The sequence below is a fragment of the Cephus cinctus genome, unplaced genomic scaffold (genome assembly GCF_000341935.2).
Source record: "Cephus cinctus unplaced genomic scaffold, Ccin1 Ccin1_scaffold1231, whole genome shotgun sequence".
In the NCBI taxonomy this organism is placed as follows: Eukaryota; Metazoa; Arthropoda; class Insecta; order Hymenoptera; family Cephidae; genus Cephus; species Cephus cinctus.
This window is the reverse complement of record NW_014333686.1, coordinates 64,710-91,799: the sequence shown is the minus strand read 5'-3', so window position 1 is coordinate 91,799 and position 27,090 is coordinate 64,710. Positions and strand designations below refer to the sequence as shown.

Here is a 27,090-nt window from a genome sequence, read left to right as displayed (position 1 = left end):
AAAAAAAAAAAAAAAAAAAAAATGCGCAAGGGTAGCTACCCCCTTACACGTAAGCCGGCTGATTGCTGTATATCGTCTCTCTAGTGATATTTCAGGGGGATGCTGGGTATATTTCTGTATCTTGTGAAAGACACGCCATACTGTGCGTGTCTTCTCTTCAAGGGATGCCAGCCAGGCGTCTCAGGGGTCTTCTTGAGCGTCGTTGCTCGCAGGGGTCGGAGGGTGTCGGCGGCGAAAGAAGGGCGAAAGGAGACGGAACCCAGAGTCAAGGCTTCCTCGGGCCTCGTTTGCTTGATACGAAAGAATGATTAATGGGGGTTGAAGGATGGCGATAAAACAGCCCCTCGGCGAACTTTCACACTCTTCTCCCGAACCGGGGTAAAATTCAGGCCCTGGCTCGTGAGGTTGAGCCTCAACGATTAGAAACGATCGATTTGATACGGGATGGACAGAGGGTGGGAGAGGTGGCGCAAAAGGGGGTGGTCGAGGTGGCAGGTAGTCGTATATCTAACATCAAGGGTGGAGAGACCAATCGTCAAGCGGCGAAGACGTGGGGGGGGGGTTGATTTTACGAAAAAGCAAATTTTCGACAATAAATACCCCGAAGGGAGGGTCGCAGCCTCAAATAGTCCAACGTCATGTTGTTCACGGTAGGGTTATACGGTTGGCTTACCGATGACGGCAGGCTGGCTGGCTGGCTGCCGGGCCTGTAGCCTATCGTTTATTAATTAACCGGCTTAATTAATAATTCAATAACCATCGCTCCCTCCCCTCGCCCCGCCACCCACGTCACGTCGTGTATACGAACGCATAAAGGCCCCCTTCCCCACGGCCTTAAACTCCGAGCGGAACGTGCTCGCCATCCCCCATACAACTTCCCTAGACCTAATACACGGTTTACATGTACACTGCTGTGGCTACCGTCACGTCCAATTTACCTATAACTATCCCCGGGCAAATATTCGTTGGCTTACAAGAATCGGCTAGCGCGTAGGCCGTGGAAAACAGTGGCGCCACCGTTGTCTCGATAGTCGATGCCAATCTTGAACAAGCAGCGCCACCGTCGAGTTTCGTGCGAAGCTCCGCGACGGTTGGAATTCAAAGTCGTACCAAACGGTGTATCGGAACGTTTGACATTTCTCTCCGTGGCTCCCACGTCGACTAAACGAAATTCTTCGAGAATTCCAAATCCGCTCGACAAAGTTCCCAGAGTAATAGAAAACGAAGGCGAGTATAAAAGGAAGAATAAGAAGAGCGCTGTTTGAAGAGAGAAAGAGAAAAAATATTGTATACATACACATATAACTGTCCGGATAAAACCAGGCAAGTCGGCATAATTCCAGTGGATTTTAAAGAAAGTACTACCCCGGACCAACTTTCACCATCATAGGACGATAATAAGGGTTGGAGACCGGGATTCACTTCCCGTGCGATCCGCATGGCGTCTGGATGGACTTGTGGACTCGTCGAGCCCCTTTAGGGTCGACATAATTCCGGCCTACCGCACGCGGTCCATTAGTGCGAGGGAAGTCTCCCGCTTGGCCTTTAACCCTCTTGTGCCCCTCGCCACCCCCATGCCGCTACCCCAAGAGGTAAGAGGCGTCAGGGGTTGCTGTCTGGACTGACCTTACGCCAAAGGAGGACCCAGTCCGGGTAACCGTACCAACGGCACCGTTGGTCCGCCAAGGAGCATATAGGATGTGAAGAAGAGGACCCCCCCGGCCCGTTCAGCCGGTAAAAAGTAAAAAGGGGAGTCCCCGGGTGGGATCGAATTCGCCGGCGAGTCACCGGGACGACGTAAGTCGTAAGAGGATAGTAAATGAGAGTCGCAATGGGTGGAGATGAGTCGCCGAGACGAATGGCCCTCTCAGGCGACGTTAAGCCGTCCTTACGAGCGACAACCGCGACCTCCGGCATCGGACTCCTTACTTTCGCCACGTAGTAGCTTCCGGAGGTAACCGCCGTTCTGGTGGGAGGGCGCCCTTATCGCGGCCGCATTCCCGGGGGAAAAAAAAAAAAAAAAAAAAAAATATTTCACTCCAACCTTCTCGCAAAGTGGTCGGCCATTATGTCTTTAATTTTTGCCATTATATCGATATAGCGACCGAGAGAGACAGAGACGAGACGGGAGATGCGCAAAGTTAAGTACGTTAAGGGTGAAAGGGGGTTAATCCGTTCAGACTTTCTTTCGAGCCTTTCGCCCCCCTCCCCCCTTCCACCCACTCCCGTCCACGTACAACCTTATACCTATGGCGTCTACGTATACGTCAGTCTCTCTCACTCTGTCCTCGGCCTACCACTTTTACCACCCTTAACCATATTTACCGCCTTTCCTTTCCACCCTTATCCTCAGTCTCGAATATCGCGTCCGCATTACCCATGAGAATCCGCCAAGAAGACCGTAACGGCTCGCTCTCGCCCTTATCCGACATCTTATCGTTAGCCGATTCTCTCTCTTCCCTCCTCCCACTGGACCACTTAAGAAACGTACTTCCGGCGGTACCGCTTTCCTATTCCCATGACGCGTCTCCTTTCCCGGTAAACTTTCTTTTCGCATACATAATGCACATAGCGAAGGTGCTCTTTGACACGCGTTAACCAACCCAGACCCAGCACACAGCTGCGCCCGGCGTCATACCGAGACGAGGAAATGGATACAGAGACAAAGGTACATGCGAAACACATATATATATAGGGAGAGAGAGAGAGAGAGAGAGAGAGATGAATAACTTTGGAAGCTTCGCGAATCTACCGCCAGGGGATTTGACGGCGGTTAATCAGGAGCGACGAATGAATTATGCACTTCATCTTTGGCTCGACTTGAAGAAGCGTCAGAAAGTAACTAGCAGGGAGTAACGAGTTAGACGGGTGGAAGAGGGACGGCGAGAGGGGCTCATGGGAAGAAGAGATAAAGAGAGAAGGGAAGACAGAAATGGACGCAAAGCATAAAAGTTACTCCCTGGTTGCTTATTACTTCAATTAATTGCTTTATGGTCCCCACCATCAGCAACATTGCTCCCCCCCCTCCCCCCCTCTCTCTCTCTCTCACAACTCACCCCCCATGATTACACGAGGGGATACTTGTGTGCGTTTTGGTAGCAGGAACGTGATACAGTGTCTACAGCCACCGTGCGCTCCTGATGGTAGGCGCTGCTGCCAAAGAGAGATACGGAGAGGGTGTCCGTCTGTGTGCGAGTGCGAGCGAGAGAGAGAGAGAGAGGGAGCGTGGAAAGGAAAAGAGAAAGGGAACACGATCGTCCAAAGAAGGCGAGAGCATGCGCCAGTGGGAGTGGCACTGTCCCGCCGCCGCTAGCACGTTATCCCAAGCACCCAGGACGGAACCCCTTTTCATTCTGTCAACTGCCAACTGTTCTCGCAACAGGAGCATAGACTCGTGCCAAACCGCACGGTGGCATCGCAGTGTCGCGTTGTCGCGCGGGGATTATAAAAAAAGTAAAATCAGCGTGCTCAGTTTGTTCGATCGTACGGACTTTCGTATCGAAAACAAAGCGGAAAATAAAAAAAAATAAAACTAAACCAAACAACCGCTACGGGCGGACTACAAGAGACGCGACCGAGTAGCGAGTAAAGTTTCGGTCAGTGCGGTCGGGATGAAAACGGCGGGACGTTTGAAAAAGTTTTGACAAACTTTTTCGAAAGAGTGTGTAGCGGACGTAGGGAAAAGAAAATATTGAAAAAAGAAAAAATATTCAAAAAAAATAGGAAAACTCCCGCCAAAGTACTTTTTTCGTTTTTTACCAAAATTCTTTAACACCGTCCGATCTACCGGATGTTCGAATTTCGAGGGTGGACAGGAAGCGCGTTTGGTATTCACGAGGTACGGGGCGCGGAGGGGGTCGGAGATTTTTTTCATTAAGATCTTTAAATCGCCATAGGTCGATCGCACGTCCAGATTCTCTATCGCGTCTCGACGCTCCCTGACGGAATTACAGCCAGAGATGCCGGACGTTATCGCGACGATTCGTTATCAGTGTCGAAGGTACAGAAGCACTTGAGAGGAACCGGAACTCGTGCGAGCGAAGCTTCGACTGGGGATTGCGAGTGAGATACTCGTCTCGTTAACGAGGGGGAGGGAGGGGGTGGTCGAGGAGAACTTGAGTCACAGTGTCACTTAGAGGCTTATCGTGCATCCTACTGCCCCCCTTGTCGGGAGGGGTGAGAATGGAGGGGGGGGTGGCCCACGAGGATATAATTAAGCTGATTAGCGGAGCAAACGCAAGACGCAGATAAAGGGGACAAAGGAGAAAGAAAAAAGATGATAAAGAACAGAGACGAAGAGAGAGAGAGAATCCCATGGTCTGAATCCGACGAGTGTATCTGCGACGCCAGTGGATAAAGTGCGAGAGAGTAAGACGTACAATAATTCGCAGGACCGCGTGCAATGTGAAAAAAAAAAAAAAAAAAAAAAATTTTCGATTTTGTCATCTTCGACGGACCCTTTGCCAAGAATTGATCTGCGATATAAAAAAAAAAAGTGACGTCATCATCGCCCAGCGAGTCACGGTACCAGCGGGTGAGAGTGAAACGTGAAAAGCGAGGAAAAAAGAAAATTTGCGAAAACCGATTGCTCCCGTAAAAAAGAAAAAAAAAAAAATTATAAAAAAAAAATTATAAAAAAAAAACTACCCCTACAACAAAACAACCCTGTTGAACTCGTTACCCAGCGAAGTAAACGGAAACGACGTGGATACGTAGTCGAGGCTTTCGAGAGCAAGAGGAGTGAATAGCAGGAGGAAGCGTTATCGGTCCAGATTAATAAGTGCGAAATCGGTCGATCGCGGCGAGTCGGAGAACTTGATAGCGCACGATACCGCCCGGCTACCCGAAAGAACATATAAACCGGTACCGCGTGCAAGGGTAGTCAGTTCCAAGTACCGTAATACATAAACGAGGTATAATCTATCGGGTGGTGAAGAAATTGTTAAGTGCCGAGAGAGATTGAATTTACAACAAGTGTTATTTTAGGGGTAGACGAATGTCTACTTGGTACACGAATGTCAAGCGAGCGATGAACACTCGGAGGACGACCGGTGACAAGTGGTACGTCCCTGGATCAGGTGGACCAGCAGCATCCTTCGGTACTGTAAGACCAGCCCTGTCAAGAATGTCATCCCTCTTCGTAGTCCTGCAGGTCATTCTCTTCCACGTTAATTTGCCAGCAGGTATAATAACAGACTTCTATATCCCTTAGACTATCTACGTTCGTTCGCGCTCGTCACCCACGAGTCCCCGCGTGACGTCATGCGTCAACGAAAATAATACCGAGCGTCGATTAGGTTCGCAGCTAGTGTCGATAACAAACGAAAATGACTTTACCGGCCGCCTCGAGGTTTTGCACGACCTCAGCGAAGATTTGCCTGGAGAAGATGGAAAATCGTGTACGGCCAAGGGGGGGATCCTTCGGTGATTCTCGCTGGTTTAGGACACGAGCTATCTGGGCTGGCGAATCGCGCACAAATTTACCGGTAACTCGCGTCGGAGATGGACCCGATGGCCTCGTAAAGAGTTATAGCTGCGAAGGAGGAACGAGATAGGGACAGCGAGAGAGATGGGAGGATAGTTGGTACTAGACGAGATAGATGGGATCGAATCGAAACGTGCCATGGCGTTTAGGAGGGAAGGTAGGGAATATAGCGCGATCGGCAGATATAGGCTGCCGGAAGCGATGGGTACCAGTGTCCTTGAAAGAGGTTACCGGAAGTGGGCCAAGCGAAAAATAGAAGCGGCGCGTTAGCCGGGAATAAGGGTAATGGACCTGGACGCGATGCGAGGAGAAATACGAGATTTCGGGTTAAAAAAAGTGAGAAACGGTAGAGAGCCGGATGGGAAAACTGGAATTTGGCGACGTGCAGCGGAGAAATGGGGGAACCGTGTTCGCGTGGGTGCGATAGGTGAAGATTATGCAAACGGCAGCCAATTCGATTCGAGTGCACCGCAAATAACCGCAGTTTTACTTGGTCGTGTTAAAGGACGACGAGGGAAGAAGGGAGTCCATTAGAATATCCGTGATCGGGAGGAATATCTCATCCGGGTTCGAATCCCGATGACGATGGTGGTTGGTGGGATAAATTTTCAATTTTTGTCTATTTATGTATATATATATATATAATTTTTACCATTTTTTCAATTTTTCATAGGAACCCCTCACTTCTCCATTTTTTTCATCCCTCCCACAAATCCCACCACCACTTCCCCTCCTTCGCCCAGTGGACGCTCGCCGGTCCTCGGGCTACGCCGTCGCTCTGCCATTCCCGTCGTACGCTCGTTAGACCGTCCGCGTTCTCAGATAAGCGACGCCCGTTACTCGTGGCGACGTCAACCCTTATCTACGTCTCTCTCTCTCGCGACAAACCACAGAACCGCGATGCGTCTCCAGGTACAAGCTGGCAAGTAACGTGCATCCACCGCGACGCGAAGGGAATACATGCAAACGAGGGTCGACGGCGCCGATGACGTAATCCGTATAAACGACGTCTACGGCGTCGATCCCGTATCCCGGTATCTTCCTAGTAAATTCAGCCCCGGCGAAATAACGCTACGTCGAGAATCGCGAATTAACGTGAACGCGACGTTATCGTCTAGACTGCCGTACAATATTTTCATACGTTAAATACACGGAGTCCTCGTGTTAACTTTTTCGTCAGACTGTACAACGAATGAATCCCACTCCCCTTTCACGAAAAAAAAAAAAAAAAAGGATCGATCGCCATTCGACAAGATCGCGTGCAGATCGGGTTCGGGACTGAACTTAGCCAGCCTGAAGAACCGAGAAGAGACCGGAAGTCGCCGCTGGGGTCACGGAGACGGGGATGCACGCAGAACGCGATATCCTGGGGACTGCGAAGACTGGGGGGTCGTGGTGAAAAAGAAAAAAGTACCACGCAAGAGTAACAATGACGGGTAAACAAAAAAAAGAAAAAGAAAAAAAAAAAAAAAGAACCAGACGACCATTAGTCCTGGCAACCGTACAATGCTCGGGAGAACGTAATAATTAACAATGGAATCATAATTGAGGCATTCCGTTAAAAAAAAAAAAAAAAAAAAAAAAAAAAAAAAAAGAACCAGACGACCATTAGTCCTGGCAACCGTACAATGCTCGGGAGAACGTAATAATTAACAATGGAATCATAATTGAGGCATTCCGTTGCGATCGGGTACCGATCGCTATTATCCCGGAGGCGGACGTGCATTCAGTTGCGCGTGGCCATTATGCGGCCGTTCCACTGTGCCACGTAGACCGCGTATACGTCAGGTAGAATGTACACGTGTATACCCATATATATATATATATATATATACATACGCCTATAGCCAACCATTTCAAACAATACCATCCCGCGACATTTCATCTCCCTCTGCAGTTTCTGTACCAGCCTACCAAAACCCCATCCATCCATCTATGACCGCGCGTTTAGCCATTTGTCAGTCTCTATCTTTGTGCTATCGTAACGCAGTTCGAAGTTCACTGGAATAGACGTCAGCCGTGAAAAGCGAGCGTATAAAGCGGCTATCGTGTCAAATATACACGGTCAGTCCGGTGCCCCAAAGAAATATCTACAAATTGCGCAACAAGAGTCCCCAAATAATACGGTGTTTATCGACGTCGTAAGCACCAGCGTCAATAATGAATCTGGCGGTCCACTCGTTAGCCTGGATTTGTTTACAAAAAAAAAAAAAAAGAAAAAGTGCGATTGCAGCCGATCGCACGAATGAAAGCCAAGCCGGGGCAAGCAGCGCCATTCGAGGCTCGTTAGTTTCCTAGCGATTCGTTAGGCTCGATTACAGTCCGTAGTAAAAGTGAATCCTGCCACCGATCTCCGTCTCTGTCGCACGCATTGGGGGCACCACGGAAATCTAATCGGGCATCTCATCCGCGCGTCCACGATTGACGTGCGTCGGGATACAGTGACGTCACGGACCTAATTATGAGACATCAAATGGGGAAGAACGGGCAATATGGGTTCGACCAGGATTGACAGTCCAAATTTCCATAGATCCCTGTTCGGTTTGTACGGGTTGAAGAAGAAAATGAAAAAAAAAAGGGTTGGCTGGCTATCGGCACGTACGCGAAGAGTAAAAACGATAATATTACGTAAAATAATAACTCTGTCGGAAAGCGCGTCGCTACGTCGACGAGGAAGCCAATCCGGAAGGCTTTCATTATGAAATTAACCGGATTCCCCACACGGCCGAGTCCTTTCAAAGCATCCGCGCTTACAACGTTAATTGTGTGCTCGTCCTGCTGTGAGCGAAGAGACTTCATTATCTCGCCGATGAGAACGCGAACGGAGAACGTGGAGACAACACGAGTAACACGGATGGATGGAGAGACAGACGGAAGCAGACAGTTTGGATAGACGGGCAGACGTATAGGTAGATAGGTGAACGGTGGTATAGGTAGGCAGAGAGAGAGAGAGAGACGGAAAAAGCTATTGCAAGGAAGAATTAAAATATATAGAAAATGATTATAAAAATTATTGAATATTTAGTCCAATTAGAAAAATTGGGGTAGACACGTGTCTGTATATATATGAAATTACAAGACGACCGATACTATCGCCATGCAGGGTCTATTGTTTATGGTCCAATAAATTTAAGGGTATCAACGAAATAGATTCGAAATTGGCTAGCGCGACGACACAGATAATTCCGGGCACGTGCCTCGGCCTAATTCGGAGATTTGAGGAGAGACGGTAGACCGTAAAAGGCACTCGGGACACTCGGAGTCTGCGGTTTCTGTGGGTAGGACGTACGCACGTGGTAGTTTCGTACGTTTGATCGGACATGTATGTAGCTTGATAATATTATACAGCGATAACATTGAAAACCGTGGGAAAGTAAATGTATGTTCTAGCGACGTCATGTACAAACATTTCCCGTCCCAAGTAAAACAGAAGTAGAACGATGATCAATCAGACGAGGGTCTCCGCGATAGATAGTCTCAGGGGAGTCCGGAGGTAAAGAAAAAGTTACGTAAGACGCGTGAACGTGATTTTCACCTTGTCAAGAAGCAAAGCCAGTAGTGTCAATTGAATTTCAAAGATCAGATCGAGAGGTAGAAGAAAAACACTGAGTTACCGGAATAGAAATTTTATCATCAGGGCCGTGCATATCGGGCGCTCGAAGTGTTGTTGGACGAAATCTGTTCGCAGCTGACATTCCTTGCACGCACGGAGGAGAGGGTAGAAGAACGGGGTGGGTCGATAATTAATTCATGGCCCGTGGGCCGGAATATGCTTGTACTTCATTTGGGATCCTTCATGAATGTATCCAAGTAAGACGCCGTAGACGTTACTGTGCATTGGCATGATGACACGTCAAGTAGATGCACTGCGCGGGTTTAAGTAGAAGAGGAGACGTTATTATTATTAAGAGTCAATTGCAGGCAATTGCGCGACGCGGCACACATATGTACGTCGCGTGTCACGTAATGCGACTACCCGGTAAGAGCAAATGGAGTTGCGTTCTTCCTTTATCACTCTTTCTTCCAGTCGCATGTTTCTTTGTGTTGGCAGTCGCGCTAGCCACTTACGACATTGGACTAGTGGCGCCCTCTGGCTAACCCACTGGTAGTACACGGGGCGACGCGATCGTGCGTCAACCTTCACGACCGAGGGAAGAATACGAACATCCCACTTGACATCCTGACCTGCCCACATGCACTTTGTAAAAGAATGAAAAAAAAAAAAGAAACGACCCCGCCACTCTTAGTTCTTCTCACAACTTTTCCGACAACCTTCTTCCAATTCTGCGTAAGGGGTCAATAGGGATGTAACGGGAGGAACGGTTAACGGACTCGTAACGGCCACAAAATATACTCGACACTTGACGTACACTGGCTTGACGCTTTGACGTGTATATAAAAAAGAATACGTTTTTAAACAATTTTACATTTTTTTTTCTTCCATTCATTTTCAAGTTTCGCACAATAATCGCGAGCGTGTAAACCTGCCAATATGATTTGTTGCTGACGTCAATTGAAGGGTAATGAAAACGATTATGCTATGCACGTTAAACGATACATTGCTTTGTCGTGCATTCGGTCAAGTGCGCTTGCGGGATTCAAGTGTATAATGAAGCATAGGTACTTGGAGGTACAATGTGTGTAGGTACGGGAAGTACGCGGGAGAACGTGAAGTTGAGGGGGTTGACATCGTAAAGAAATGAGAGGGTAATTTTAAATCTTATCGAAATGAATTTCTACTAGTGGGGACAGAGAGAAAGGAGAGTAGTATAGTGAGTCTTTGGAGAGCGTCGTGTTTCAAATTTTGTCGCAATCTTTTCTCTCTCTCTCTCTCTCTCTCTCTCAAACACACAGACTTTGCCCGTCACTGCGTCTCTCTCTGTTTCAAATTTTGTCGCAATCTTTTCCGAAATGAATTTCTACTAGTGGGGACAGAGAGAAAGGAGAGTAGTATAGTGAGTCTTTGGAGAGCGTCGTGTTTCAAATTTTGTCGCAATCTTTTCTCTCTCTCTCTCTCTCTCTCTCTCAAACACACAGACTTTGCCCGTCACTGCGTCTCTCTCGGAAGACAGATAGAGGAATAACAGAGCAGACCGTATATCGTTTTCCTAGACAGCGGGCGCACCGCGCATTGTGTCCCCACTTGGGAGCGGCTTGCGCCGGGTAGCCAAGGCATATTAATTAATCCGCTAATTATTAAACTAATTGCTGGCTTAATTGGCTCCGGCTGGAGCTGCCCCTAGTTGCCCCCCTTGCTCCCCTGCGTGTGTAATGAAACGCCGTCCCGTCTGAGCATACAGAAGAGAGAGGAATAATAAGTAGTAAGAGAGGCAGGAATGGAGTAGATGAGGGAGGAGGATTATTATACAGAGGAGTGGATGCTGGTTCACCGCTGCCACCATCATCGTCGGCACAGCCAACCAGCAGGAGCATTCCAGTGCACCAGAAGCGACAAGGAGAAAGGGTCTCCATTGTGTAGTAGTTAACTGCTGCTTAGTGAAATACAAAGAGAGAAAGAGGGTCTCTTCGAAAAGCCCACAATTATTTAAAAAGCCTTCGCCATCCTTTCCACCCTCATACTCATCTTCGTGTACCCATGGAAAGAATCTCCCATTCACATGTTAAGTCAAGAGAGATATATATGTTACACACGGTATATATGTTATAATAAATTGAGTGTCTTACCTTGACGCGCTCTCTTGCCACCTCCTGGTGATCCTCCTCGTCGGAGAGGTCTATCATTGGCGATCCGGATTCCAGGGGACGCTCTCAAATTCCTGGGAATCGAGGTACCTCTCGTAGCTGATCCACGCGCCGACAAAGTCACACTGAGATGCGAGTACGACCTGGAGGATGCTGAACTCTACTCCGTCAAGTGGTACAAGGACGGCAAAGAGTTCTTCATGTACATGCCAGGATCATCACCACCTGGTTGTGACTTTCAAGTCGAAGGCATCAAGGTGGACGTGAAGCGCAGCGACAGCTATCAATTGGTTCTGTTGGGATCGTCTGATCTTTATGGTTAGTTCACACTTTTCAGTCAGAAAATCGTTCACGACACTTTTCACTATTTACACTACACGCACTGCATATTCGATGCATTTTACATTGTTTATTTGTCTGATAACATTTGTAAGCTATAGATAAAACAAAGAGAACACGCGTATACACTGACGGATAAATAAACGCGAGACGCCCGACGTCCGAGTTGATACTGACATTGTCAATTGATATCGACGCTCACGTGGAGAATCGCACCTAGCCTACCATTGAAAAAGAAGAGAAAAAAACAGCTGAAAAAGTGGGATCAGTTATACCTTATGAAATCTATCCCAACTTTAACCCCTGCTAATACTTGAATACACAAATAGAATACAATGGACGCATCCAAAAGAACTCAGTCTGGTTACCGCTGGTATTACACTAACTACAATTTCCAATTTCAAATCAATTCGTAATTCGAGTAAACTATATTGCACATAAATTCCTATGCTCTACAGTATCTTGCGATATACATAGATATACTCAATAACTCCTGTATACATGGTAGTACGCTATGTAGCATATTATCAAGCAGATAACGTTAAATGAATTAAAAATTATTTCTAATCTGTTATCTAGCGCATTTCTATTCTCTATCTGTGTCTATCAACAGGTCAACAATTTAGCCTGGCTGGTGCTTATGGGTGCGAAGTATCAACCGAGGGCCCTAATTTTTTAACGGCCTACAGGGAAGCCAACATGAGCGTGGCGGTGCTCCCAAAGAAACCACCCGTGCTCGAGGGTGTAAGGCCAAACTACGAGGTCGGTGAACTCCTCGAGGCGGAGTGTACCTCTGCTCCGAGTTACCCTCTCGCAGAGTTGGCATTTCTTTTGAACGACCGTCAGGTAAAGATGAGTCAATTCTCTCAGGGGACAATCCACCCATGTCAACCCTTGAACTTTGATGTATTCGCCGTTAAACTTTAACCTCCATACGTTCATCCGCCATCTGTTTCGTCGTCAGGTGAGTTCCAGCCTTACGAGGAACCTTCCTGACCTGCGTCCCGAGGGAATTCTAGTCTCCACCACTCGACTGGGACTGTCCCTACGTCTGGAGCGTCATCATTTTCCTGGCGGCAGTTTCACTCTGACCTGCAGGGCCGTTCTGCCTGGTATAAGCGTAGCTCGTGCTCTCTCGACGGACGTCAGCGCCACTCTGTCAGCCAGCAATCAGAGGCTTGCTCAGGAACCACCAAGATCCGGATCGGCTGTCCTTGCTTGCACCATTCAGCTGTTGGAAATATTTTTTTATTATCTGATAATCGCGTAAATACCAATTATTTACACGTCACGTATATCAACGGTTGACAAGAAAGCAATACCATATAAAATTTAAGTTCTGTGCTCATACAGCCTTGTACATAGTGTATCATTCGAGTAGAATTGTGACTACCAAATAAACGTGAATCTCTCTCTGTATATACGTGTAATACAGTTAAATACCTCTGCTTTAAACTGGAGGAGCATTATGAAAACTCACCATTCGGCTTCGTATCCCAATGCATTCAGTATATATCTATCGACGATTTTTTCATCCGTATTATGAAATACCAGATATTTTTTTCTGGGGATTCTGGAAACCTGAAAAAAAAAACGAACACTTAATCTCCAACCCCAACGTTAATTCCATATCAAATAAATTCTCTAGCTTTTATCCTGATTATCTATCACGTACCATGCTTAAGACTCTGCATACACACTTTCAGGAAATTCAAAATAATTCAGGTTGATCCACTCGCACTACACAACTCTTCATACACCCTGCATTCTCTGTCCAAGCATTTACACAGCATTACTCTGTTCGCCTACCATAGGTATATCCATAGTGGACACAAAGTAATATAACGGATGTCCATTAGAACCACGTATCCGCGTGGCTCAGATAGGATTTAAAGGATGCGCTGTCCACATAGATATAGCAACACAGAATGCTAGAGTGGGTGTATGCGCTAGAGAATTAAAAGCAGAAAGTATAGACAGTTAAGGGTGGTGTTCCTCAGGAAGCGAAGAGAGAGAGAAAAAGGAGAGACAATAATCGACGAAGCCGTGAAGAAGAGGAGTACGTGTTCCGAATACACGGGATAAGAAGAAAACTCGCGAATTCAAGAGAGGATGCTTCGCTATCAGTCAAAGAAAAAAAAAGAGGTTGGCATTACGTGTGGTAGTGGCTGGTAGAGGGACGGTGAGTCTTTGAGTCGGACTAAACAACCCCTTAAAGACGATGGCGTCGTCTCGCAGTAATAGAGAACACTCTGCTAGTTAGCTGCTTTACTGGGACACTCTTGGAATGACTATACTCCCAGCTACCAGTACAGAGACATTACACCACTTAAACTCATCCTCCTTATGCACCAGCATGCGACTGCATCCCCTATTGAAACTCTAGATTCCTTGTATGCTAAGTCTGTATACGCTGCTAACAGAGTATACATATGCCTACATATAGCAGTCCGGTCTACAGTATTAATACATAGAGATATTCCGTTGAGACGGTATAGCTACTCTCCCTACTTTACAACGGCTGTAGGTTCTGGTTATTAAGGTAGAAGGAAACCTGGATCCATTTTCCAGCCCTCCACCCTCCGGGCGCCACTTTTAATAACAATGCACCAAATAAATATACCTCGGGCTTCCTGATACCATCCGAGAGGCGTGTAACAGGTGAGCGTCTTAACTTGGCCCCGATAAATTGTATGTTTACCTTTTATATAGTAGACATAAATTTTCTCTTACAAAGATCCTAATGCGTTCTATGGGAATTACCTTACATTGCAATTAGTACTAGTTATTTCTACACTCTGCGTACGCGATTGACTACTGGACAATTGCATGGCTTAGGTCTGACTACGCGTTACACGAACGCTATCCAATATAGAGATGACAGCACTGGTCGGACCAGGTGGAATATCACAAGGGTTTGTAACAGCAATCTCCCTTCCTGTAATAAAGCCGCAGGACCATTTGGATGATTGATAGTAGCGCGAGGGGTTGTCTGTTCGGAAGGTGAGGAGATGCTGTGCGTATGACGGAGGTAGTAATTTGACGGGACTGACCTATCCCTTGATTCCATTCAACCTATACGGTAAGGGGGAACGGACAGACCCTAGGGGTAAGTTCGTTCGATCGTTCGTTCGTTAATTAACACAGGGGAGAATTTTATGTTTAACCCAGGTGGGGAAGGCAGGACAAAAATTGGCAAAAGGAAGATTCAAAAAACGGACAGGTAAATCCTATCTGTATGGCTAGACGGTAAGAGGTAAATGCCTGTCCTTGAAACAGCTGTAACTACTTGGCTACTAGGTACGGTGGAGGGCTTGGAAAATGTTATCGTTTTACCAGCTACTATAGATCCTTTAGGTTCACCCTGTTCCCTAGGTTACGTTCTACGTATTCTGCATTTAGAAGAACCAAGTGGATCCGGGCTGCCTGCCTTGGCATTAATGCTGGGATTAGGGCGACACTTCACGGCTCGAGTTCTCGATACGCCATACCTTTCACATTCTGCTTCTCCTAGCATATCTCTGTCTCTTTGTCTCTCTCTCTCTCTCTCTCTCTCTCTCTCTCTCTCTCTCTCTCATCCTAAGGGAGTAGCTACTCTTACGACCACCCCAGTGCTTCTGGCTACCAGCCTCTCTTTAAACAGTCTCCCCCTGATGCTTGCAAGAGCAATGGGCTGCACCCTCTAATGGGATATCGATATATTCATGAAGGCTCATCTTCCACAGTCTCCCTTTCTTCTAAGACCTTAGTTCGACCTCGCGAACTTCTCAATCATCCACGTACCATCTCCTGGGACCCGGAGTTAATTGTTTTCAGCGCTCCTCGTGTCCCTGCCAGGCCATAACTTCAGGTGACTATGGAAGCACCAAGATCTTTGACGAGTTGAAACGATGATCTGATGAGAAAGAAAAAAATTACTGGCATGATATTTATTTGTAGGAAAAAATGGAAATAATATCTTGATCAATGCTCCATGAATAAAGCGAGACTTTTTATATTATGAGCGTACCGTATAACAATCGCTGTGTACATCTTATTCCAAGGGTCGTCATCCCTTTGCGAGATATAAAACTCCATACAGCATCCAGCCGACACAAATCTCGCCCACTAAGGACTTACGAGCTTTTCGTAAAGTACAAGAAATAATAAGACGCTTTATACAAGAGCGAGGGAGAGGGCTGAATGGGAGAGCGTCAGAGAAAGCCGGACGGCTCCATTACTCCTGAGAATTGCTCGGGATACGACTTCGCGAGAATTGAATGGCGGAAACTGGAAGACTCCTCTAAGGGTGCTTAACTAAGACTCCCTCATCGTCAAGGGTTCCAAGAGCACAAGATAGGCAGCCGCCATTTAAATCAGACCTCGACTTTAATCGTCCTCCTGATAATTCCCTTAATTTGTCCCAATCTCTCTGTATTTAGCTACCCACCAGCTCCAGCATCCCTTGTCCGTACTCCGCCGTTAGCTCCTTCCACGGGGTTACGTATTTCCTCCACGTTAATGCGTCTCGTTGCTCTGATCGTTGTTTCCTCCGATTCGTGGCACGCAACAGCAGTTTCCTGCAAAACGGTAAGGCTACTTTAATTTTTCAGGTACAACACGGGAAGATCCATGCAAGGAACAGGCTCGTAAAATTAAAGGAGAGATCACGTGACATGGAGACCAAGATTCCTTAAAGTCCCGTTACCCCATGCAGAATCTTCATCCTGGAAGAATAAAATAAACTCAGGGTTAAACATTCTACCAATAAACCGTCTCGGTCCCGTAAAATGTAATTTTATAGTTATTTTATCATTGTGACTTCCCTTGCGGCACAATCTGCCAGCTTTCCTCCTCCAATCGCCTGATCCTTCCTTGCTTCCCATTCCTTGCCGATTATCTTAGCAAACGTTTCTCCACTCTGGTCCTCTCTCAGCATCTCAGTGGGTCCAGGAAAAGACAGACGCGTTCGATCGTAGACCAAAGATTTTCTTGAAAAGCGTCTTTTGCTCCAGCTCGTAAAGCCGCATCCGCATCCTCACCATTCCCTTTCGCTCTCTTTAACATCCTCTACGTGATTCTCCCATCGTTTCCTTTAACCCGGATAGAGTCGGGCAAAGAAAAACACGAATCTCCGCAAACTTTTTTTCCCCCCCATCTCATCCAATAAATACCCCATCTGTATATATAGTCGTAGGTATATCCCATATCATCACGCTCCCGGGAATGAGATCTTCGATTTCAGAAGCCGTTTAGCTACAAGAAAATTTCCGATTAACGTGGAAGATTACCTATTTTCCAAGATAAACGAGTCTATGTAGGATTGGATTTTACTCTATTGAGATATTTCGAGATCCTTGATAATATTCACGACAAGCCGTTTCAAGAAAAGATAAATAATAAAAAAAGCACGCATAGGCACATACGTCCAAGTACAGTTATACGGAGCAAAGGTATATACAGGAAGAGAGACGGAAAGGATCCCGAGGGTACCCCTTTAAGATTTTGCAATTTTCCATATCCGTCGTGAGTGCGAGAGAGAGGCTCCTATGTGCGTTTACGCGTGAAAGAGAAGGACAGACATACCGTCGATCTGAAATTCTAGAATAGATACCCTTCCGCGAATTGGATCCGCTACGGATGCATCTTTGAACGGCCATAACTTTGTAAAGGTATCTATCCGCAATTTCGTCGACTGTATATATATGTCTCACTCTCGCGCATGAAAGTACCAATGGGACCGTCTCTCTCGCACTCACGTTAAGCATACAAAAATCCAAAATCTCAGACCTTCTTCCCTCTTCGTGAAAACAAATCCGTCCGAGATGTTTACCTTTAATATAAGATCCACGTTAACGCGTAGTGTATAAAAAATATCTACAAATTCTTTCACCCCTTTTCGCGATATTACATAGTAATGGAAAGCTATAAGCAGATAAGGTTCCAACGTATCCTGCGGTACGAAGGAATTACACGGGCGACAGGCATCGATATTGGGTTAGATGGAACAAAAAGGCGAGGAGATAAAAAAAGAAAGGCAGAAAGTGACGTGATGGGAGTAAAGGCTGATGTGAAATCAGGATGCTTCCAATGTGATGGTTTAGGGAGGCGAAAAGCCAGGGAGGAGGAAGGAATAGTAAAGAGATAAAAAATAAAGTAAAAGCCAAAGGCAGTAAAAGGTCGTGATCTCGTACGGGTTGCGAGACACATCCTGGCAGCATCGCAGAGGGTGTCTATCTGGAGGAACTCCTGTCCCGGAGGGGTTTGTTTTCTCCTCTTGCTGTTTCCTACAGCCTCCGGGATATGCGGTAGACGTATATATGTCTAGGGCGAAGGCCGAGGAGTCAAGAGAGCATCACGAGTATCGTGCCCAGCATCAGGGGTATCTTCGATCTCAGGAAGAGAGGCGATAGTCGCTTCATTTTCTGAAATAACAAAAATCTTTTTACATCCCCTGGATCTGATAAGTTCATTGGTAAGTACCACGTGAGAAAGTGGATGAACTGTACAATTTTGAATGTGAATGATGAAAAGTGTGTAGTAAGAAGGAAGGGACGGAACGGCATAAGATAATCAGGTGTAAGGGTAGAGAAACAGATAGGTCTTATCTCTAGTAAAGTATGTACAAGCGGTTAAGGAAGTGACGTACCCTGGTGCCTTGGGCAATAAATATCTTTCCTTCGACTTCCTCCTTCGTTCTTGATCATATTGTCCTGGGATCATTACCTGGATCCTTCTCGGAGATGGTAGGATGTGCCTCCGAGGGGTTGGCAGGTGTTTGACTTACAGGATAATGGTACAGCCCTTCATCCGCTTGGATTCCGAGGGCCTTCCTGAATGCAAAGAATTTTCTTACATTGATGGAACACGAGAATCCCAGGACGCTCACTCGACTCATTCCTTTTGACTATCCTATTCCTGAATGAGATTTTCAGCCCCTGGGGCGTACCAGTGTGCCTCCTCTGCTGGGTCTGGTTGCTCGCTTGAGCGCCGCTCGTGCTTCGGGCAGTTCCAAGTGGAGTCGGCGGGGACGAACGGGAGAAGAAGAATGAGAGGAAGGTAGATGATGAGGATAACGGTAGATGCCGGAAGTGAAGAATAAGGGAAGGAAGAAAAAAAGAAATCGTGAAAGACGACGGTTAAACGCCGCTGAGATTTACCGACCCGATATAAATAAATAAGTCAGCGTTCTACCGTGCCGGTATTCATATCCCTTGCAGGCTCTAGATCAACGACACGGGCAACTGTACCATGAGGAACCGCGAGCTGGTCGTAGCAACCTCCACTCCTCGGCAAACTACCCTTATATACGGCTAGCGCCAGTCATCCCTTGCAACTTGGCTGAGGTTACCCTACGACGGAATCAGATCCACCAGGACGAGGATCCTCGAGCATATCCTCCAGCCCCTAAAGCGCCGGACTTGTCTTACAGAAGCTACCAGATCAGGAACAACCCCTAAGCGATCCCTAGGTAAGGGAGGAGAGTGCGCCCGAAGAAATCGAACTTCAGAGACATGTCCCGCACAAGGAGACCTCAAGGACTCTGATATTCGGATCTTTCTTGAAGAACCGGACGCAGCCATACCGGAAATGCCTAAGCTATGAGAAAATTAATTAGGATCATTGATCGTAGAGTCAGCAATGAACTAGTAGACTAACCAGTTGGTTGCTGAATATTCAAGGGTTGTGTACGGAGCCAGATTTATGGAAAAGAGCATCGAGCAAGAGTGAAAAGTGAGAAACGAGGTGAAGTAAGGGTGAAAGAGGGCAAAGCACATAAGGGTGCGAAGGTGCCCGGAGCTATTGAAAGAGGAGAGAAAGTGCTGGGTGAGGTAATCCTGGATGAAGAGAAGTAAAGAGTCGAAGGAGTGGAACCGGAGCGAAGTTGGAGAAAGGAGACAGACACCCCCATCTTGGGGTTAATTCGAGCCTGCTCTAAATATCGGAATAAATTGCGGAGCTCCTTGAGGTCTGCCTTGAGACGCCGATCACCCTTTAGACGCTTCGGCCTTTCCTCTCTCTCTCTCCCTCTCTTTCTCTCTTGCACTCCAGCAGGGTGCCAGTTGGGGTTGGGGGCCCTTATCGCATGTCCGCTCCACTGGGTTTCAGAGGTGAAGGCACCTTATACTTCCTCGTACCTACCAACTATCCCCTCTCGTCTATTTGCACCAAGCGCTCCTCTATACCGGGTGGTGTCTGGAGACTGTTTTCAAACCTGAATCAATTCCATAATTCTCACAAAAGAATTCCAACTCCCATTCCTCGTTATCTACTTCAAAGCATTCTTCTCTATCTCGTTAAGACCCACATCGGCAGAATGGCGACAGTGGCTGCTGATTGTCTAATCAAATGTCAAAAATGAATTCAAGACGCTAATTAGTATTCGAATATTGAATGCCAATAGATACACTATTCTGTAGTGTGAAAAGAATATGAAATTTCCAAGCAAAGTCAAAGCGGAAGTGTATTGGTCAAATGGGTATCAAGACACCCCGTAGACGATTGAACCTGCTGAGAGCCGCAGAAGGATGGCGGGGGCCAGGGTTGAGAATAAGAGTTGAGCAAGGGCGGTTGAGAAGATATCCAAGGAGTAAGGAGGACAGCCTGTGCTACACGACGAAGCCAGAGAGTCTGGAGATGGCGAAGATGTGGAAGGCTGGAAATAGAGAAGAGGAAGTAGAAGAGGCGATGGCCGGATAGGTATAGAAGGACCGTTAAGGTGCTCGACATCGATCTGGAGACTCCGGGAAGGGTGGTGTATATTCCTATCCTCGAGTCCTCCTCCGGTTGAGGGCTTCGGCACGCAAGTAGACTATTATGAAATTTCGATGAGCAAATCGAATCTGGCACGTCGATTCGACGCGCCGATAAATGCCTTCCGCGAGTCGATGACAGTACTTTTCCTTTTTTCTTCTTTCCTTTTCTCCTCTTCTTCCTCCTCGTCTCGCCATGCTTCACTCGGTATCCTGCATCGGCGCCCTAGAAATATAATACAATAGAGTATGAGAGAATGGAGAGAAAAAGAGAGGCGCGAGTATCGGGATGCAGTGGAAGCGTTAAACAGCCAGAGAAAGCTGTATCCAGGGGAGATACGTGGATATATATGAAAACGTATACGCGAGGGTGTGTATATGCGAGTCAAGGTAATCCCTAGGGATTGGTGGGACGTCGGTAACGGGAAAGGGGAAAACGTCAAACGTGCTTGCATCGAAACTCCCAGAGGATCCTGAACCCATCGAAGCGCCACACGGTTCTACGGTTCTACAAGGCTTGGAGTGAACTAACCAGTGAGCCAGGGGTGGCATTCAGTACGACGGCATCCAGTGGCGGTGCGTCCTGCCGCGTCCGTATCGGAGTCACGCCGGGACGGCCAATCGATTTTTCACAAGGGACGCCCGATCGGACTGCCAGATGGCAAAATAAATTAGCTGGGAAATTACACACGCTCTGCCATACGGAACAGCGTCGTTCCTTGCCCACCCTGGTTGCCTTCCTGGTCACCGGCCACTTCCTGCTTAATTGCACCCCGTGATCCCGCGCGCAACCCCAGGTCCCAGCCCACGCGAATCTCCCATAAGTCATCATCGGTACTTCCTGCCTTAGAAACCCCTCCGAAAATTCAACGTGACATATGAAACATACTCAAGCTTTATCTGGAGATATCGAGCCCAGGACATTCTGTATCCCCAGCGACTTTGAGACTGGACTTTTTTTTTTAATTGTAACGCCAAAGTATCTCCTGGCTACTCCAGCATCCGGTTCAATTCCCAAATCAAATGCATATATGAACCCTTGAATAAGGGATAAGGATTGTACCCTGGGGATGAAAAAATAATATACACCCCTCGTTCTGTACATATCCATGATTATTGACAGATCGATATTACCCAATGTATCCAACCCCTGTGTCTTTCTACTAGTATTTCCTATACCCAGTGTGCATCTAGCGTACTCATTCGCACGGGTCATCCACCTACATACTTGTCGAAATCCTTGTGTACCTGGGTGAACTGTCCAAATGTCTAAATACGTCCAGGACATCGAAGTGACGTGACGAGGGCCAAGTGGACTGAGGAACAAAGGCTTATGAAAAATTGAGAGAAAGCAAATAGCCTGTATGTCAAGGGTGTATAAAGAGAGAAGAGAGCATACCGTGGTCCTTCTGTGTTATCCTGGCGATCGTCAGTGTACGGAAAGGATCCGGAGCCGTAAAGTACTGCGACCCAATAGATCCATCTTCCTGCAGTCAAACGATTCGCATAGAAACGAGCCTCCCTATACCAAACGCAATATCTCACGTCAGATTATGTCAAATCCTTGCCGAGGCACGGTTATCCCCTTGATATGTCGACTTCGCTGGCGCACAGACTGAGGTTCTAGAAAATAAAATACAGAAAGTACAATTTCATAAAGAATACGGATTAACAATATTTCACATGACATTCGGCATTAAGCACGAGTATTGAGAATCCTAAGATAAACAATATCTCCAAACTTTTCTTTACTCTGTACAAATCTAATCTTCGGGTTGAGTAAACGTTAATTCGATTAGGAGCTAACCACAGAGAGTAATGGAAGGATTAGGTACTTTTACCATTATTCGAGGAAAAAGGGAGATCCAATCGCCACCGAAGGGTCGGTGGTTAATTGATTACAAGTTGGCGACGGTAGAGAAAGGGTATCCAAACAGAAGAATCGTATTGGATGATTTGTAGAATATCAGAAAATATTTCTAAGAGCATTAACCAGATTCGTTTTTCGGGCTAGCGCGAAAGGACTAGAGGATCTGGAGGGACAGACTAAAGAAACAACAGAGAGAAATACAAGCGCAATGAAATGTGGTATATCTATAGAATGGATATAGAAAAGAATAGTGGAAAATAACGCTAAAATAGAAGAAGGGAACCTGATCAAAAGTCCTGACGTTGTATAAGAGCCGAAGAAACTCGATCGGCGCTATATTACCCGGGGGAGAAAATATAGGAGAGGAGAAGAAGAGGAGAGGAGTGAATCATCGAGAAATTCTTCTCCCTATTCTCTTCTTATCCTCCCTCTCTCTCTATCTATCTCTATCTTGGCCGCAAACTAAATCCACCCTAGCCAACAAATCCCTAGGGTACTGTTCTACGGGACTTCGCGTCCTGTAGCTATTCGATTTCATCTAACATCCAGGAGGTATCACACACTTTGACTGTACCACATGTATTACCTTGCGATTTCAGTTCTGCTGTCTAAAGCAGCATTGCCACTTGGCGCTTGGACATAGGACTGGCGACCCATAAGAAAATTGTGGCTTTTATGCAGCAACAGTGACTTCGTTAACAACGTGGCTAACGAGCTGATAGGAAAGAAATGATAAATAAATGCGTATACAGTATACAGCAAGGACGTACAGTTACGCGATATCGAATACAGCGTACATTTATGGATACCTACACCTTCCATTAGACAGAGGGTGGAAATACATACTGTGTGGTTACGCGTGACCATTTCCATTTTCTACCCCATTAGTAGAGGTCGCCACCCACGCGCATTGAGATTGGAGTAGTTGTTTTATTATGCTGCCACTTAATGGCACGATATGCACGGACACGTGCATAATTACACAAGGCAAAATTTCACACGTGGTTACAGACTGGTTGGCGACTCGATCTGGAAGAAAGTTCGAATGAGTCAAGCTATGAAAATTCAGGCCAATTGACAAAAAAGAAAACGGATGAGAACGAATAAACGCGAACCAAGAGAAAGGGGCAAGGTGTGAACGTCCACGACGGCTCGTTAGGAAGTTTGCCAAACTTTTGAAAAGCTAACAGGTACACTTGGAGTACACGCGGAACGGCGCCGGATCCTTCTTTCCAGATTCGAGACTAATTTTCTTAACAGGAAGCAAGTTTTTCGGCTTACGCGAATCAAGCTTCTTCGCTGCTTTCCGATTGGTACACCCGGTCCGATTGATTCCACATTCGTTAACGTCTGCAAGTAATTTGTCGAGGAATTCATTCCAAGGTAAAGCTGTGACTCCTTTTGCTGACACGGACCACTGGCAATTTGTCGTCGGTTGCCAGGGTGACCTGAGAAAATAAAAAAAGATAAGTGGAATATTCTCGTAATATAAAATTTAAACGTTACAGCTCATGTATAATTAAATGGGTCGTTATGCGATATTAATAAATTAAATGCCATAATCTAAGGATGAACGAACACGTGTTACGAGGGCATGTAACGGGCGTTGATAAAGGGAGGGGATGGACACGAGAGAAGGGGTAAGGGCGTGGTAACTAAACGAGAAGAAAAAATTATATAGACCGTAGAATGAATATTAACTAGGGCTAACATAATCAGTCTGGGCTTTGATTAGAGGGACGCCACGTATGTACGTACGTTGGACGTAAAGTGTATATGGTCAGATATGCAATAGGAAAGTACAGTTGAATCCGGCACGACGAGCAGAGTCGCAATCTAACGGGTGACTGTGAGAAAATTTTCTGAAATCAGCTTAGATGAGTTTGTTGGATAGCCTAAAAAGTCACTGCTGGCAAACGCGAACGGGAATTGCCAACTGGCTGATGATAAACGCAAAACAAACAAAGGGACTTCTCCGTGAGGCTTAGCACCCTTTTCTGACAATCGAAATAAATGACCCGTAAGTACCTCCGCTGCTGGCCCCTTTCACCCTTTTCATCTGTATCTCTCTCTGTTCCCCGTGCTCGAGCATCTGAAAGAGAAACTGAGTAAAATTTCGCCAGGCGGATATTTATACAGAATTTTAACGGTATTAAGGAGCAACGCCTCCTGCTAAATTAATAAGCGCAAACACGGGTCCTGACTCCTCGTCAAATTAACAAAGAAGAATACAGGGCGGACGTTAAGCGATCATTTACCTAAAAGTATATGCAAACATTGGCCAAGGATGAGTGCTGGAGTACCTTCGTCAGGGATATAACGACTGAGCCACGACACTTCCTAGGATACTACCGGTACATATCTGATGGGTAGGGGATTCCAGGCGACGCGTCGTCTTCGAAATCCGAGCCGCTGATTAAAACTCGAGTTTCCCTCCTGTAGCCAGAACGTGTGTGCTCTTGGCAAAGCAACCAAACCCGAACTAGTTGATCCGGGCTAATGAAGGTTCTCTCCTCCTTCGTCCTCTTCAGTGGCTGTCAAAATTTGAGAGTAAAGTTTCGTTAATTTAACGCAGAGCTATATGACGAAGGAAGATCATCCCCAACGTAGAGGATGAACTATTATGCACCTAGATAGGCGGCAGTTCATATCTACCTACTGGCCTGTAAAACGGGCCCGGACCGCTTTATGCGCTGATGTACCGACGTTTAATGTTTAAAGCGCCGTCACACTTGCCCTAAAACCTCCCTAGTCTTTTAGGTACAGAAGGGGAAGTGCCAACCATGTGTTTCCCTGGAGAGTGGATGAAGTAGAAGCCCAGCATAGCATTCAGCCAAGACGCCGTAAAGCATCTCGCTTTAACGAGACGGCCAAGTGGAATTTTTATACTCCTCCGAAGAATATGACGCCACGACGCTGTAAGTCCGTATGATCTTTTTATACCTAATCGAGGGCAAAAAGGATAGAAAAACTTTTCACCTGCAGTTACTGCCAATTCGCTAGTCTCCTTTACCACGGGATAACCGCGAGCATCCCCAAGGAAATTGGCTAAGGTTCGTCTCTCTTTGATACTTATTCTGGAAAGTGGTAGATGGTGGAAGATGCTCAGGAAGGGGTTGAAAGTCATAGCACGTGCCAGGATACCTCGGCATGCAGAGTGGGCCAACAACTCTCATGACTTGTTTAGCTGCTGGTACCAGGAGTCTTTCCAGGGCGCACGTAGCCTTACGTTTATTTTATAGCTGCGTTTTAGCGCGTCCCACGAATGTCCCTCCAGCCGTGTACCTGCTCAGCGCGTACGTGATCCCCCATAGTCGGACGTCTATCTGTAAAACGAAAAGAAAACGTGGATAAAAGGATAAACAGTCGATTTCGTATCTCGAAGCTTTTAAATGTAATCTTGGGGACTCGATGAGGACGTTTCGTGATCGAATTCGTCGCACTGGGTTAATCTGCTGATCCGAGCGGATTGCTTTTAGAAGACTTCCTGCTGCTACATTTCCTTCCTTTTTTTTTGTTTGCTCGCCAAGGAAAATTTCAAACAGTATTCCGTGTAGGTATCACCGGTATCATTGAACGCCTGAATTGGTGACAGCATTGAGGATCCAGCAACGTCACCGGATGTAGGGAGGAAAATTGCTTGCGTATTTGAGAGTTAAATGGGCTGTGGATAAAATAAACACGAGAAAAAAAAAGGGGAGAGAAAAGAAAAAAGTTCTCTAGAGTGTCTATCAGGAACGCGCTTACTTCCTGCACGTTTGCAGAAAGAGAAACTTTCAACCAATCCCCTTGTTCCGTTTTATTCCTTTTTTTTCTCCTTCTATCCCCTCGCCGCTCCTATCCGCCATTCCACAGGGAGCCTATATTCCGTTCGCGAAACTCTCCGCAGCCTCTCCGATCTTGCGGAAAAATTCGGGGAGTGAATATCTCTTGGAATGCGACGGTTTGTAAGATTCGGAGAAGGAAAGAAAAAAAAAAGGGATTTTTGAAAGTCCTCGCAAGACCTTGCGCCTTTCCCAATCGTACCCAGAGGAATGGCGTCGAGCGTCGGAGAGTAGGTAGGAAAGTGGAAAAGGTTGGGAAGATGGAAGAGAGACCTACGCGTTTAGCGTCTTGGCATAGCCGTTAGGGCAAATAAAAAAATCCATTAACTTTTTCAACGACGACCCTAAAGCGTCTGTCGTATAGGTAGAAGAAGTACGGACGCTATCATCTCTTATCTCTCTTCAAGGAAAACAAGCAGGATCGCTTGGTGGCTTACGTCACGATGGCATAAAACCACTAAAAATCTTTTCATCTTACTTTGACTCGCAACATTCAAATTCAAAGTTACGTCTTCAGATTAGATACCTTTGCGACGAGAAAACTTGGAATAATCGTATCTTTTTCTCTCGGGAGAGACCAGGATCCGGACGACTAACGGTTCTCATTCGCGTCAACGTGCGCTATCGCGGAATCCTTACTTGCCGTCATAATAATAACGGAGAAACGTTTTTTAACGAGATACGAGAGCGAGCGCTTTAAACCGAAAAGGATTAGCACGTTAACCTCGAGCAATATTTAGAATCGCATCACGTTATTATTAAAGTAATAAAGGGAAATAGTTTGCCGAGAGTCAAATGTCGAAATTAGCATTCAAATTTATCTCAGCGTATATCGTAATTGTACGCAGTTAATCACGTTTGCTGTTCGTCTATAAAGTTTTCGATTAAAACAAAGAAATTATTAACTTACTTTCTAAACAATCAGATTCCCTCCTGTAAGTGGTATGACATGTTTTCTATGATAATGAAAAAACTCAGTTTTCCTTTAAACAAATATGGCAGCACCTCATGGACGGTTATGCACGCTGCAGGCAACGTACCACGGCGTACCGGCTTCAACTAGCTTTGAATTTTCGTTCTTCCGAGAGATGGCGCTACCGTCGAACATCAAGTGCGCATGCGCCATCCAGAACGGTT

At 46.4% G+C, this 27,090-nt stretch overlaps 1 protein-coding gene and 1 long non-coding RNA gene across 3 annotated transcripts; one reads left to right on the top strand and one right to left on the bottom strand.

Annotated features, from left to right (window-relative positions):
- The first annotated feature begins 3,290 nt into the window (after positions 1–3,290).
- Positions 3,291–12,946, top strand: LOC107272690. The gene is made up of 5 exons (XM_015750093.2): positions 3,291–4,913; positions 4,987–5,183; positions 11,246–11,506; positions 12,141–12,373; positions 12,492–12,946. Exons 2-5 carry the CDS (start codon positions 4,997–4,999, stop codon positions 12,795–12,797), a joined length of 987 nt encoding a protein of 328 aa, XP_015605579.1. The 5' UTR covers positions 3,291–4,913; positions 4,987–4,996; the 3' UTR covers positions 12,798–12,946.
- Positions 12,622–27,023, bottom strand: LOC112495100. Of its 2 annotated transcripts, XR_003061321.1 has the most exons (14): positions 26,864–27,023; positions 24,836–25,455; positions 24,388–24,663; positions 24,158–24,221; positions 23,411–23,577; positions 22,976–23,158; positions 21,659–21,882; positions 21,508–21,575; positions 18,456–20,485; positions 18,156–18,339; positions 15,537–17,931; positions 15,311–15,422; positions 13,008–13,108; positions 12,622–12,758 (listed from the first exon to the last, which is right to left on the bottom strand). It is a non-coding gene; the product is annotated as an uncharacterized LOC112495100 (long non-coding RNA). The 2 variants fall into 2 exon arrangements; XR_003061322.1 differs by lacking the exon at positions 21,508–21,575.
- Positions 27,024–27,090: the final 67 nt, after the last annotated feature.

What these genes read in the sequence shown, in the direction of transcription:
- LOC107272690 (XM_015750093.2), top strand. Translation starts at nt 4,997, where the DNA reads ATGTCTACTTGGTACACGAATGTCAAGCGAGCGATGAACACTCGGAGG. An exon ending in GGGATCGTCTGATCTTTATG is followed by an intron (nt 11,507 to 12,140) that starts GTTAGTTCACAC and finishes GTCTATCAACAG; the next exon opens with GTCAACAATTTAGCCTGGCT. An exon ending in TTCTTTTGAACGACCGTCAG is followed by an intron (nt 12,374 to 12,491) that starts GTAAAGATGAGT and finishes TTTCGTCGTCAG; the next exon opens with GTGAGTTCCAGCCTTACGAG.